The 14,900-nt window shown below is 39.8% G+C and overlaps 1 protein-coding gene across 1 annotated transcript in view; it reads left to right on the forward strand.

Annotated features, from left to right (window-relative positions):
• Positions 1–923: 923 nt before the first annotated feature.
• Cdh17 (cadherin 17) overlaps positions 924–14,900 on the forward strand; it is a 62,292-nt gene continuing 48,315 nt past the window's right edge. The window contains exons 1-2 of the mRNA XM_047546156.1: positions 924–971; positions 5,057–5,155. Of these exons, the coding sequence (XP_047402112.1) occupies positions 924–971; positions 5,057–5,155 (147 nt within the window). The remainder of the gene's footprint in view (positions 972–5,056; positions 5,156–14,900) is intronic.

Raw genomic sequence — 14,900 nt, forward strand, 5'->3', positions numbered from 1 at the left:
AATTTTAAAAATAAAAAGATGAAGTAAATCAGGATCATCTATAATCCCTAAAGAATTATTAGATTGTAGCAAAACGAATACAACTTTTTTTTTCCTCATTTTTTAATTTAATTTTTTGGCAGTCCAGTGTTATAACAAGCAACAGTGCTGCTTTATAGGCCATTTGGAAAATTTATGTCACATCTTAAAGTTGGTTAATCATGACATGTCTCATGGTGAAAGTTATAATTTCTATAAAATATGAAGCCTCAAGGAGAAAAGGTAAAATTATATTGAACAGAAGACAATGTGAACAGTTTGGATTCTTATTTGGTTTCTTTTGGAGTATTAAGTATTTTTTTTTCTTCAGGTGTATTACACAGGTCATAACAAAATTTAGAACACCAAAGAGGCAGCTGGGTGTGATCTTTGAAAGACCATGAACATTCTTGGGCTTTTTTTTTTTTTTTTTACTTGAGAAATCTCATATATTTGCAGATTTGAGTAAGAATGACTAATTTTTTTTAACCTAGTTATCCTGACATTTGCTAAAATGTATCTTTCACACCCATATAATAAGAGTGAAAAATATTTTAAAAACCAAACCCAAACAAAACAATCCCCAAAGCTGAAATGACACATTGACTATCTTTTAAGACTTAAGACTCTGAAGAAAGTTATAATAGCAGTTAAATGAAATTGCAGAGAGCTCCTTGGGGGATGTTGGCTTACACGTTGCTATCGATGGGGGATCACAAAGCTTCTGGAAGACCAGGCTGTTCCACACAGAGGGGAACTGGCCTATAGGGAGGCCATTTTAATAGGCTTGCAACTGGATATCATCCAGTGATTCTTACTGGCTTGAAAAGATATGGTTTTAAGATTGGCGACTAATCACTTTCATCTGTGGTTTGTTCACAGGAGTTTGAGTTGAGAAGAGCGGGATGACTCCAGCCCTCCTTTGCTCCCTGTGTCTTCTCACCCTTTATTTGGTAAGAGAAGAGGGTGTTCTTCTCTACTTATTTACTGGAATATTTTCTGTCATCCTTCTACCCCATACTAGGGAAAGAATGGTTATAATCACTTCAAAAGGCATCCTATCAAAATCAAATTGCTATAGAATGGACATAGTGTTCTGATGTCTGTTTCCAGTGAAGTGGTTACAATCATATCTGTCCTTTATCTAGAGGAGGCACTTTCTCCTCAGCTTCTAAAAACCAGTGGGCAAGGTCTAAAACAAATCTATCCTTTGTGTGTAGACGTACAGCTTAGGGAAGGAAAGAAATTATAGCAACACGTGTCTGAATTGACATTCCTTAGTCTTGGCTTTTTTTTTTTTTTTTTTTTTTTTTTTTTTTTTTTTTTTTTACTTTGACCATGAAAACTCATCACCCCATTACCAAAAAGTATCAAGAATATCATTCCCTCTACTTTCAACTCCTCCTTGCTCTGTATTTTTCTTTTCTCTTCTAACAGATGTTTTGGGGTTCTCTGGTTCACTTGTCTTCGTGATAATCTATGGACTGACCGGTGTTTAGAGCTTGGAGCTGGATGGGGGTTAGGGTCCCAGGCCTTGACCTTGGGGAGATAGTGGGAGCCATCCTTGTTTTTACCCATGAGGCTCCTGAGGTTCACAAAGTTTGCCCAAAAGTTTGTTGTATTATGATGCAAGGTTTTAGGGACACATCTGCTCTTTCCTTAGAAAGAAGCTTCTAGATCAACACACCTCAAATCTTGCTTCCTTTCCTCTAGGAGTCCAAAATTATATGCTAAGTTTGAAGTCCCAGAAGGTTCCCTAGAGCTCATACAATTCAACATCTTCCTGGAGTCAGAGTCCAACTTGCCAAACCATCAGAACTTTCGCCAGGGTTGAAAAATGCCCCTCAAACTTTGAGCCATGCTCCAGGCTCGTCCCAGAAGCGTATAAGGGCCGGGACAAACATCCCTGTTAGGCCTCACCAGCCTTCCTACTCTCTCAAATGACCTTAGGGTGGTGATAAAATCAGTCCTGGGTTCAAACTTGTCGCTACCACTTTTCACAGGGAGGAACTTGAGTGAATTATGTAGGACTTGGACCTCAGTTTTCTGCCCTTTGAAATGGCTCTAATGACAGTACTTACCTTTGGGATATTACTGAAATTAAATAAAAGGCATTTAGAAAGCTCTTGGGTCAGTGACTCACACAATCTAAGCACTCAATAAATATTAGCTGCTAGGATCACCAGAGCATTTTAAATGTTCAGTGTCTACATCCATATGGACCCTGACCTCCATGGAAGGACTGTTTAGTGATCGTTGCAGCAAATTCAGCACCTAGTGCAGTACCAGAAACAGTAGAAATACACGATTATGGGCTGATATTTGGAAGCAATAATGAGATTTAAGAGAGAAGATTCTAACCCCGCTCTTGGCTACTAGTGGGCTCATTCGCTTCTTGTCTGAGAAGGGGGCATGCGTTTTTCTTGCTGGATAAAGGTGTCCTTCCACCACTTTCCACCACGCCATCCTTCCCAGTTCTGGTGTGGCTTGATGACTCATAGTGTGCATATGCATTTTGAAATCTTTATAGCCCCAATAGTCATATTAATGGGCAGGAAGAAAGATTTGTTGCTCCGATACAAGGATGCAACTTTGAACCCTGGAACTGTGACCTGGCCCTCTTTTCCTGTGAGTGAGCCAGCTTGTCCCCGCAGGGAAATGCAGCCTTGTTGGCGAGGTTTGCTAGCCAAGGTAATTTCACTGGTGTGAGCAGCTGAAGGGCTGGCTGCTGGCTGGGGTGCTTTGAACAGGTCTCCATGGAGAGCATGCCTGCATGCTGGAGTGACCAGGGTGGCCCCTGGACATCAGTACCCAGTTCTTGTGCCTTCACCTCTCAGAGTCATCAATGATATTGGACAAGATGTGGAGAAGCAGTAGAAAGAAAGTCGAGCTCCCACAGGAAGAAAACTTAGAATGAAATGGCTAGAAGTCTATAAAGTTACTAAAAATGCTTTTAGTTACAAGTAACAGGAAATAGGACTTTAGAACTTCTAGAATAAATAGGGATTTGTTTTCCTCAGGTAATAAGAAGCCTGAAGTGGTCAGTCCAGGGTGGTGGTAGGTGCAGCACTTCCATAAAGTTATAGGTGACTCGGGCTTCTTTCTCCCTCTCCACTCTCTTTTGGTCTGGTTGGTGCCCTCATGGTTCATGGTGGCTGCCCTGGCTGTAGACATGAGGTCCACTGAATCAGCAGGAACCATAGGGAGAGGTGACGTCAGCCATATCTGTCCCCCTCTGTTAGGAGTATAAAATACAGACTTCCCTCTTTTTTCATGAACCAGAAGTGGGTGACTTGACCACCCACTGGCTGTGAGGGAGCCTGGGAGAGACCCAACTTGACTTCCGGTTGGTGGAATACAGCGAAGGAGAGGGGTTGGTAATGACCAAGGATAGCAAACCCAAGGATCCGCCACTACTCAGATCAAGTTTCAAAGCCTTCTGTGTTTTTGTGTGTTACCTTTTTTTTTTTATCGGATGACTAGTAGCAACGAGTCAAGATTCAGCAAACCGAGGGAGATACATAGAACTTTTCCCTGTCACTCATGAACTGATTGTTTTAGGTTATCCTTGGTGGGCAGCAATTTCCATGACAAGCACGCATGCTCTCCCTAAAGAAGTAGAAAATGTGTTCTCTTCCTCCCACCTGGTTCTTCCTACCTTTTTTGGTTTTGCTTGACTAGCTTCAAAAATCGACTTGTCATTCATGCTTCTGATTCTAACCTAACCTATGTCCTATTTCCACCAAAAATGGGAGACACCAAGAGCCACCCAGGAAGGAGGGGAGGCCGGCCTCCCATATGGGACGCCCAGTCCTGGTGCTGGAGGGCACCCCCTCCGCCTGGGGGATGGATGGCTCTGCTTCCTCCACGCCCCTGCTGCACTCTGCCTGGCATCTCCCTTCAGTGCGCCATCCTGGTGAGGAGTTACAGGGCTGGCAGGGCTGCCCCTGAGTGCTCCCGACTCTCCAGGTGGGAGTCGCACCTTCCTGCATGTTGCCATTGCAGCTGCCCTTCCGTTCAGGCTGCTTTTGTGTCCTCTGGTGGGCAGAGGCACATAGGGGCTGAGAGAGCCTGCCCCAGGGTTACAGCTTTCAGTTCTGCTTCTAGCCACGAACTGGGCAAATTGCTTCTCTGCCTCTAAGATTCATCACCTGTAAAAACAGAGGTAGTGGCGGAGTCTACTCTGGAACAGTAAATCCTGTCACCAGGATTAAATGTACCTAGGACAGAGCCCCACGTGTACTCACTTTGTAAATACAAACTCTTATTGTCACAACTGGTTGGGATTTGGGTAGACTGCAGAGGTTGCATGGCCTTCAGGTTTAAGGTCTTTGGGTTTCAGAACCATTGTGGGGGTCACTGCTTGCTGTAAATATTTTGTGATTTTATTTTATTCTTCTAAATGAATATAAGGTACAATCAAATGTTAAAGTAGTAAGCTTTTCTTAAAGTGTCAGTACAATTTCAGATGCAAATTGGACTAAAATTAACTTTGTGCCAAGCAAGCCTGGGTTTCACACATCTACCTATTGTTTTCCTCCCTTATTGATTCATTTGGCCTTGAGGTGACTCTACACTGGGACTTTACCATGCATGTCCTCATAAAATAGCAGGAGTAGAGAGAGGTGTTTTAAGCTGGTATAAACCCCTGTAGAATTTAGTAGGCTGAGCAGCATTGCGAGAGACCCTGAGCTTTGGCTCAGGCATATCTGTCCACCATTTACACGTATACCTCTGGGTTCAACTTCTCTCAGCTTCATCTTTAACGTGGGTTGTTAATATTCTTCTCTTGGGCAACTGCTCAGCGGGTTAAACAGGAAGAGGAATTCAAAGCTCCCAGCAAACTGCTTTGACATGGTGGTCCCTTAGCCAGTGTTGGATCGTTTTCTGCCTGTTTCCATCAGTTCACATATTTTCATCTGTGATAAGAGTCCTACCCTTCATATTACTGCTTCTGGAATCCCTAATAAAGTCAGCAAGTGACACCCGTATGTACGTACTTTCATCATCGATGCTGATTTTCTGTCTTTGTTAACAGACAACTGGATATGGCCAAGATGGGAAGTTTAGTGGACCCCTGAAGCCCATGACATTTTCTATTTTTGAAGGTCAAGAACCGAGTCAAGTCATATACCAGGTAAAGTCTTCCCCCACCACTGTCATTTTGTTTTCTCATGTTCCCTCAGGGGATTTTTTTCTCCCTTCTCTACTTACAGTACAGCAGGAAATAAAAATAGAGGCATGGCACATCTCATCAGGAATGGTTTCAGAGGCTTAATTAAACCCATGAGTGGCTGCAGTCTCGTATGAGTCGTACCCGACTTCCTCACTCATCTCTGGGGTCAGTGCTCTGTCCCTCCTGCCCAGAGCTTGGTATCTGTGGGCTCTGCCTCTCCCTTGTAGTGGGGGGGGCACCAGCATCTAGAAAGGACCTTTTCTACCCAGGGACCTCCCTGCCTGGGGCATTGGAGGGTAGGGCCTCTGTGTGTGGCCAAAGGCGGGCACCAAGTGAAGGAAGGACTGGCAGAAGGCCATGTGACTGGAAGGAAAGAGCGGGGAGGAGGGGATGGGGCTTCAGAGACAGGAAGGCCCTGCCCCCTGAGGTGCTGAGGGATTCCCTCCAAGGGAAAGTGCTTGCATCAAGGTCGTGTTCAGAAAAGCCCCTCTGGCTCCAAAGGGACTTGGGGAACTGGTTAGGAGTCTCTTGCAAGGTCTCTCACAAGAGCTGATTCTTCATTTACTTGCTTTCTCGGACCTGCCAGGGAGCACTTGGTCATCTGTTCTCTGGCATTTTTTATTCATTTGTGTATTATGTTTCATAGGCTGGTAAAAACTTGGTGTGCTAGGCCAACATTCACTTTCTTTGATTACCCATGAATGGAGTGCCTGCTGTGTACCAGGCACTCCGCCAGGTGCTGGGGATACCAACACTACCCTGGCCCATTGAGCTCACCAGTTGGAAGGTGAAAACTGACAAGTAAATAAGCGCATGCACCAAAGACTTCCACAGGAGTCTGGCGGGTGGTCAAAGTGCTGATGAAGAAAGAGGGACTGATCTTTATTTCTTTCTTTGTCTTATTTTTGGTACCAGGGATGGAACCCAGGTGCACTCGACCACTGAGTCACATCCCCAGCCCTATTTTGTATTTTATTTAGAGACAGGGTCTCACTGAGTTGCTTAGCACCTTGGTTTTGCTGAGGTTGACTTTGAACTCATGATCCTCCTGCCTCAGCCTCCCGAGCCACTGGGATTACAGATGTGCACCACTGGGTCTGGCTGAGTTTTATGTTTTAAACTGACCATTGTATATATTTAATATCATACACAACATGGTTTTTGAAATCCATATGCATTGTGGAATGGCTAAATAGAGCTAACTAACATGTATCCAATTCTTATTTATTTTTGTAATAAAAACACTCCAAAGGTAAGAGTGACCAGTTTTAACTGAGGAAGGTAGTAGGTAAATAGACAGGTTTCCTCAAGCCCTGGACTGAGTACTGAAAGATGAGCAGGTGTTCAGGAACAGGAGGCAGGCCCTGAGTACAGCAGGGGAAAAGGACAGAGGTGTGCATTTAGCAAGGAAGTGACAGATGACAGGTGGTGCAGGGTTGAGGTTGGGGGGCAGGCGTGTCAGGTCAGCACACCTGCTGAGGTCCACACTGGCTGGGTGCTGCGTGCTACTAAAGGTCTCAGTGCTGAGGACTCTAAGTAGATTTGTGCTTGTGCAAGCTTATCTGGATCACAGTGAGCACAGGTTGAAGAGGGTGAGCCTGGAGGTAGGGAGGGCCTTAGGGGGCTATTTGCAATAGTCCAGTGAGGGGTGATGGGACCTCGTGTAATTAAGGGCAAAGGGGGTGCTGTGGTCTGAATGTCTGTCCCCTCAAATTCATATGTTGAAACCTAACTGCCCCTGCATTAGTATTAAGACTTGGGACCTTAGAAGATCAGGGTGCAGAGCCATCATGAATATGATCAGTGCCCTTATAAAAAAAGGTCCGAGGGAGCCCCTTTGCCCTTTCTGCCATGTGAGGACTCACAGAGGTGTCATCTGTGAGGAGCAGGCCTAGTGGCACAGGCTTGTTGGTAACTTGACATTGGAATTCCCAGCCTCCAGAACGGGGGGCAATAAATTTTTATTATATTTAAGTTACCTACTCTAAGATATGTTACAGCCGCTCTAATGGTGTATGATGGGAGACGGGAAGGAAGGAAGACAGGAGTTATGTGAAGGAAGCCATAGGTACTGGAATTGGTCACTGGCGCACGAGGTGAAGGGATGGGGTGTTTCGGATACCTCCTAGGTTTCTGGCTTGCTTGACTGGGTAGTTATTGGTGTAGTGTTGTGTGTGCAAGAAAGGGGGAGGGAGGAAATGGAGGGAGAAGAGCAAAAGGTTTATGGAGAAGGCAGCCAGGTGGTCTGGAGATGTAGACTGGAGAATCCTGGTCAAATGCTTGAACTTGAGGCAAAAGTCCATCCATTGTGAGTTATCTCAGTCGCCTGTTGGGGTCAGTCAAATGCTGAATGAAGCTATTTGGAGATGTAAAAAACAAGAACCCACCAACCCACAACAATAACCAAAATGTGAGGAAAAAGCCCCAACTGTACATGGGAAATTAGTCTCTGATCCTCGTCTTCAGTATATGAGACAATATATGAGGGGGAACAATAATCTGAGAGTACATTGAAAGGGGATAGGCTCAATTCAGCTCCAGACAATTTCCACAAGTCAGAATGAAGGTACTGATATTCCAGATTTAACAATTTTTCTATAAAAGTCAGAAGTTTTGATATTTATGTAAAACTCTCTGGTTTAGAAATTCTAGCACAGTTTAAAAAAATCATTGTACAAACTAAATCATACAAATCATCATAAACATTTGTGGTCCAGAGAATCTGACTATTTCTGTGACCTCATTATGAAAGGACTCAGTGGCAAAATAAAGTAGGCTCACACTCCATTGAATGGAACAGGATTGCCCATAGATTCAGTCTCCAACTTACATTCAGAACTGTACACTGTTTGATAGGATCATACCAGAGTGGTTGAGGATACCAGCCAGTAAAAATCATTCCTTAGGTTGCTCTATTTCTGTCTTGTTCTTTTTCTATTAGCCATGTTTTCAATGTGAATTCAAGCTGTACCCTATATCAGAACTTTCTTTGACTAACTAATATTCAATCGAATGGATATACCACATTTTGTGTGTTTATGTATTAACTGATGGACATTTGGATTGTTTTCACTTATGGATGTAATGAATAATGTTGCTGTGGACATTCATGTACAACTTTTGGAGAGAACATGTTTTCTCTTGGTCACACACACACTCAGTGAAAGAGTTGGGACATAATTCTTGTGTTTAACTTTTTGAGGAACTACAAAACCGTTCTCTTAAGAAATGATCATTTATATTTCTACTGGCATTGTATGAAAGTTCCAATTTCTACACATTCTCAAATTGGCTTTATCTGCTTTTTTTATTATTGCTATCCAGATTTTCATGAAGTGATATGGCTTCGTAGTTTTGGACTGTATTTCCCTAATGACTAATGGTATTCAGTGTCTCTTCATATGCTTACTGGTTCTCTATATATCTTCAGTGAAATGTCTGTTCAAATCATTTGGCTATTTAGTTGTATCATTTTTTCTTTTTATGGTTGTAGAATTCTTTGTATATTTTGATATCTGCATACAAGTCCTCCACTATCAGATATGTTTTGCAAATATTTTCTCACATTCTGTAGTTTATTCTTTTTTCTTTACCACCTCCTTCTCGTCCTCTTCTTTTGTGCATTTCTGGGGATCAAACTCAGGTCCTTGAACATGCCGGGCAAGCCCTCTCCCTCTGAGACATACCCCCAACCCTATTTTGTCACTTTCTTGATCATATCCTTTGAGAGCTTGTTTGGAGGTTCTAGCAGGGGAGCGCAGCTACTCGTATACCCTTGACCGAAGAGTGGTCCTCCTATCTATCGGGGAAGGTCGTCCTCTTCGACCAATCGCACAGCTTTGGAAGGGACGCACATGGAGTGGTGAGGGAGGAAGGGGACACCTCCCTAGCCAGCCAGATCAGCCGAATCAACCCTGGCGATCAATGGGGTGACAGATGTCGCAGTCAGATCGCCCTCACATCCTTGATCGTGTCCTTTGAAACACAAATGCATTTAATTTTGATGAAGTTACCCCCCTGTTTATAATTGTTGTTTGTGTTTTTGAGATCACATCTCAGAAAACTGCCTCATTCAGGCTATGAAGTCTTATATATTCTCAGTGTTTTATAGTTTTAATTTAGGTCTTTGATGCATGTTGACTAAGTTTTTGTGTATGGTGTGGGATAGGGGTCCAATTTCATTCTTTTGCATCAGGATATCCAATTGCTCCAGCACCATTGGTTGAAAATACTATTCTTTTGCCATTGCTTATCTCACCACCCTCATTAGAAATCAGCCTACCACAAATGTAAAGTTTTGTTCTGGATTCCCATTTATAGATGTATAGGTTTGTTTCTGGACTCCCATTTATTGCATTGATCTATTTGTCTATCTTAAATACCACACTATCTTTATTCTAATTAGTTATACATGACAGTAGAATGCATTTTGACACATCATATATAAATGGAGTATAACTTATTTTTCTGATCATATGTGATATAGAATTACACGGGTTGTATAATCTTAAATGCAAATAGGGTGGTAATGTGCAATTCATTCTATTATCATTCCTACCTCCATATCCCCTTCTCTCTCTTCACTACCCTCTGTCTAATCCAAAATACCTTTATTCTTCCCTAGCCCCACTCTATTCCTGCATTGTGGATTAACATCTGCATATCAGAGAAAACTTCAGGCTTTGGTTCTTTGGAATTGGCTTATTTCATTTAGCATGACATTCTCCAGTTTCATCCATTTTACCAGCAAATATCATAATTTCATTCTTTAAGGCTGAGTAATATTCCATTGTGTATATATATATATACCACAATTTCTTTATTCATTTGTTGAAGGGCACCTGGATTGGTTCCATAGTTTAGCTATTGTGAATTGAGCTGCTATAAACATTGATGTGGCTGTGTCCCCATAGGATGCTGATTTTAAGTTTTTTGGGTATAAACTGAGGAGTGGGATAACTGGGTCAAATGGTGGTTCCATTTCAAGTTTTCTGAGGAATCTCCATTCAGTTTTTCATAGAAATAAGACCCTATCTTGAACTATAGCTTTGTATTACATGTTGAAATCAGGTAGTGCTAAGTACTACAACTTTGTTTTTTATCTTCAAGATTATTTTGGCTATGCTGGGTCTCTTGCATTTCTATATGAATTTTAGGATCAACCTGTCAATTCTACAAAGAAAGTTGACCTGGGGATTCAATAAATCCCTTGGGCAGTATTGCCATCTTAACAACATTAAATTTTCCAATCTATCAACATGAGATGTATTCTATTTGATTAGATCTTTTAATTTTTCAACAACGTTTTGTTATTTTCATTTTACAAGCCTTGGCTTTCATTAAATTGATTCTGATGTTACTCTTTTTGATTCTATGTTAAATGACATTTAAGAGGTATCATTGTTAGGTTGCTCTTTGCTAGTGTGTAGAGATATAATTGATTTATATATTGATCGTTTATCTTATACCCTTACAGAACTTATAGGACTTGTTTATTAGCTGTAAGAGTTTGGTTTTTTTGTTGTTGCTTTTATTCCTTAGGATTTTCCATATATAAGATCATGCCTTCTGTGAATAGAAAGTTATATTTTTTTCTTTTCAATATGGTTGCATTTTCTTTCTTTTTTTTTTTGCTAATTCTTCCCCTGGAACCTCCAAGCACAATGTTAAGTTGGCATGGAAAGATTGAACGTTCTTGCTAGTTCTTGATCTTATGGCGTTCAGTCTTTCATCATTAAGTATAATGTTAAACATGGAGTTTTAAATTAAATTTTTTAAATGTGGAGTTTTCTTAGATATCCCCTACCTTCTATTCCTAGTGTATTGTGTTTTGAGTATTTTTTATTATTAAAGAATGTTGGATTTTACCAAATGATTTCCTGCCTCTTTGGAGATATTCATGTGGGTTTTGTCCTTTAGTCTATGAATAGGAAGAATTATATTAACTAATTTTCATATACTGAGCCAGCCATCCACCTGGTTATGATATATAATCCTTCTTCATGCTGCTGGATTCAGTTTGCTAGAATTTAATGAAAATTTTTGGTGTCTACATCAAGGAAAGAACATTTCAGAGCAGCATCCCCAGTGAACACAGGTACAAAAATTCTTAACAAAAGTCTGGCAAATTTCGTACAGAAACATATTAAAAAGAGTGCACCATGATCAAGTGGGGGTTCATCCCAAGAATGCAAGGTTGGTCAACATATGGAAATCAATAAACATAATTCATCACATCAGCAGGCTTAAAGACAAGAATCACATGATTATTTCAATAGATGTAGAAAAAGCATTTGACAAAATACAGCACCCCTTTATGTTTGAAAAACTAGGGAAAGTAGGAACAAACCTCAACATTGTAAATGCTGTATATGTCAAACCCAAGGCCGACGTCATTCTAAATGGAGACAAATTGAAAGCATTCCTTCTAGAAACTGGAACAGGACAGGGATGTCTTCTTTTACCATGTCTATTCAACATAGTCCTGGAAACTCTAGCCAGAGCAATTAGATGAAAGAAAAATGATACAAATAGGAAAAGAAGAACTCAAACTATCCCTATTTGCTGACAACATGACTATATATTTAGAAGACCTAAAAAACTCCACTAGAAAACTTTCAGAATTCATAAATGAATTCAGCAAAATAGCAGGATATAAAATTAACCCCCATAAATCAATTGCACTGAAAGAGAAATTAGGAAAACTACCCTGTTCACAGTAGTCTAAAAAAAACAATTGGGAATCAATCTAACATAAGAGGCTGAAAGACCTCTACAAAGAAAACTACAGAACATTAAGAATGAAATTGAAGAAGACCTTAGAGGATGGAAAGATCTCCCATGTTTTTGGATAGACAGAATTAATATTGCTAGAATGGCCATACTGCCAAAAATGCTATGCAAATTTAATGCAATTCCTATTAAGGTTCTGACATTCTTCATAGAAGTAGAAAAAGCAGTCATGAAATTCATTTGGAAAAATAAGAGACCCAGAATAGCCAAAGCAATCCCCAACAAGAAAAGTGAAGCAGGAGGCATCACAATGCCAGACCTTAAATGATACTACAGAGCTATAGTAACAAAAATGGCATGGTATTGGCATCAAAATGGACATGAAGACCAATGGAACAGAAGAAAAGGCACAGAGATAAACCCCCATAAATAGTTATCTCATACTAGACAAAGTTGCCATAACATTCATTGGAGAAAAGATAGTGTCCTCAACAAGTGGTACTGGGAAAACTGGAAATTCATATGTAACAAAATGAAATTAGACCCCTGTCACCCTGCACCAAACTCAATTCAAAGTGGATCAAGGACCAGAGATCCTGTACCTACTAGAAGAAAAAGTAGGTCTAAGTCTCCATCATGTCACCTTAGGAACTGACTTCCTCAACAAGACTCCTAAAGTGCAAGAAGTAAAATCAATAATCAATAAAAGGGATGGTGTCAAACTAAAAAGCTTTCTTTACAGCAAAGGAAACAATCAGGAACATGAAAAGAGAGTCTACAGAATGGGAGAAAATCTTTGCCACTTGCACTGCAGATAGAGTATTACTCTCTGGGATATATAAAGAATTTAAAAAACTTAACACTAATAAAACAAATAGCCCAATTAATAAATGGGCTAAGGAACTGAGCAGACACTTCACAGAAGAAAAAAAAATCAATAAACATGAAAAAATGTTCATCATCTCTTGCAACTAGAGAAATGCAATTCAAAACTGCTTTAAGATTTCACCTCACTCTAGTCAGAATGGCAGTTATCAAAAATACAAGCAATAGTGAGTATTGGTGAGGATGTGGGGGAAGAGGTACACTCATACATTGTTGATGGGATGGCAAATTGGTGCAACCACTCTGAAAAGCAGTGTGGAGATTCCTCAGAAAACTTGGAATGGAACCACCATTTGACCCAGCTATCCCACTCCTCAGCATATACCCAAAGGACTTAATATCAGCATACTACAGTGACACAGCCACATCAATGTTTAGAGCAGCTCAATTCACAATAGCTAAGCTGTGGAACCAACCTAGATGCTCTTCAACAGATAAATGGATAAAGAAACTGTGGTATATACACACAATGGAATATTACTCAGCCATAAAGAGAAATGAAATTATGGTATTTGCCAGTAAATGGATGAAACTAAATAAGCAAGTAAGAGAAATAAGCCAATCCCAAAAACCAAAGACCATGTTCTTTCTGATGAGGATGCTGACTCAAAATAGGCTGGTGGGAAAGAGGAGTAGAGGTTCACTGGATTGAATGGGGGTGTCGGGGAAAGGGAGTGGGGATGGGAATAGGAAAGTAGTAGAATGAACTGGATATAATATTCCTATGTTCATATATGAATACATGACCAGTGTAACTGCATATCATGGATAACCAGAAAAATGGGAAGTTCTATTCCATGTATGTATGATATGTCAAAGTATGTTCTACTGTCATGTATAACTAAAAGGAACAAAGAAAAAAAATTAAAAATTTAGTGTCTATATTCATAAGAAATACTGAAGTTTTCTTGGGTTGTCTTTTTCTGGTTTGGGTATTAGGATAATACTGGACTGAGTTAGGAAAGATTTCTTTTCTAGTTTGAGGAGAATTTGTGAAGGTTTAGTGTTACTTTTTTACTTGTTAGGTATGATTCACCAGTGAAGCCTTCTGATCTGGTCTTTTCATTGTGAAAAATTTTGATTACTAATTCATCTTGTAGTTCCAATCATTAAAACTCATTTTATCTAAATTTTCTAATATATAGAGAAATGATTGCTCTTAGTATTCTCTCAAATGAGTTTTTATGTCTGTGAAGTTGGAGTTCTATGTCCTCTTACATTCCTGTTTTATTTTTTCTAGATCATGAAAGCTGAAAAACTCATTTTTGTTGATCTTTTCAAAGAATCAACTTTTCCCTCTTCCTTTGCTTTCATAGTCTTCATTTTGTTATTTTTTATTCATTGTGTTAGGGTTGATCCTTCTTTTTCAATGTAAAAAGGAAAATTAGGTTATTGATTTGAGATATTTTTTCTTTTTAGATGTAAGCATTTATAGCCATAGATTTCTTTATATTGCTGTCTGCATCCTATAAGGTTTGGTATGCTGGTTCTTTTTCTTTTCATTTTAATTTATCTCAAAGTGTTTTCATTGTATTTCTTCTTTGACCTGTTGATTATTAGAACATAATATTCCCACATATTTGCAAATTCCCCAAATTTCATTCTATTATTGATGTCTGATTTCTTTACATGTGTAAGAGAACATACTTTGTATGACTTCAATCCTTTTAAATTTGACACTTGTTTGTGGTCTAGCATAAGATCTACTCTAGAGAATATATAATTAACCTTTATTGGATCGAGTATTCTGTAGATGTCTCTTAGCTTCCAGATGTCTTATAGTTTGTCTTCTATTTCTTGTTTTTTTAATTCTATATATTATTGAAAATGAAATTTCAAAATCATCAATGATTACTCTTGAATCAACTGTCTTTCATGTATTTTGGGGTCTGTGGTTAGGCACATTATGTTTATAATCATGTTTTTCTGGTATATTGACCCTGTGTCATTGAAATACTTTTTTTTCTTCACATCTTTTTACTGGGGCCTTCTAGGTGTACGTAATGGTGGGACTTGTTGTTATGTATTAGTACATGCACACACTATCACGATATAATTTGACCAATATCATTCCCCAACACTTTCCCCT

This window comes from Sciurus carolinensis, chromosome 1 (assembly GCF_902686445.1).
Source record: "Sciurus carolinensis chromosome 1, mSciCar1.2, whole genome shotgun sequence".
Taxonomy (NCBI): domain Eukaryota; kingdom Metazoa; phylum Chordata; class Mammalia; order Rodentia; family Sciuridae; genus Sciurus; species Sciurus carolinensis.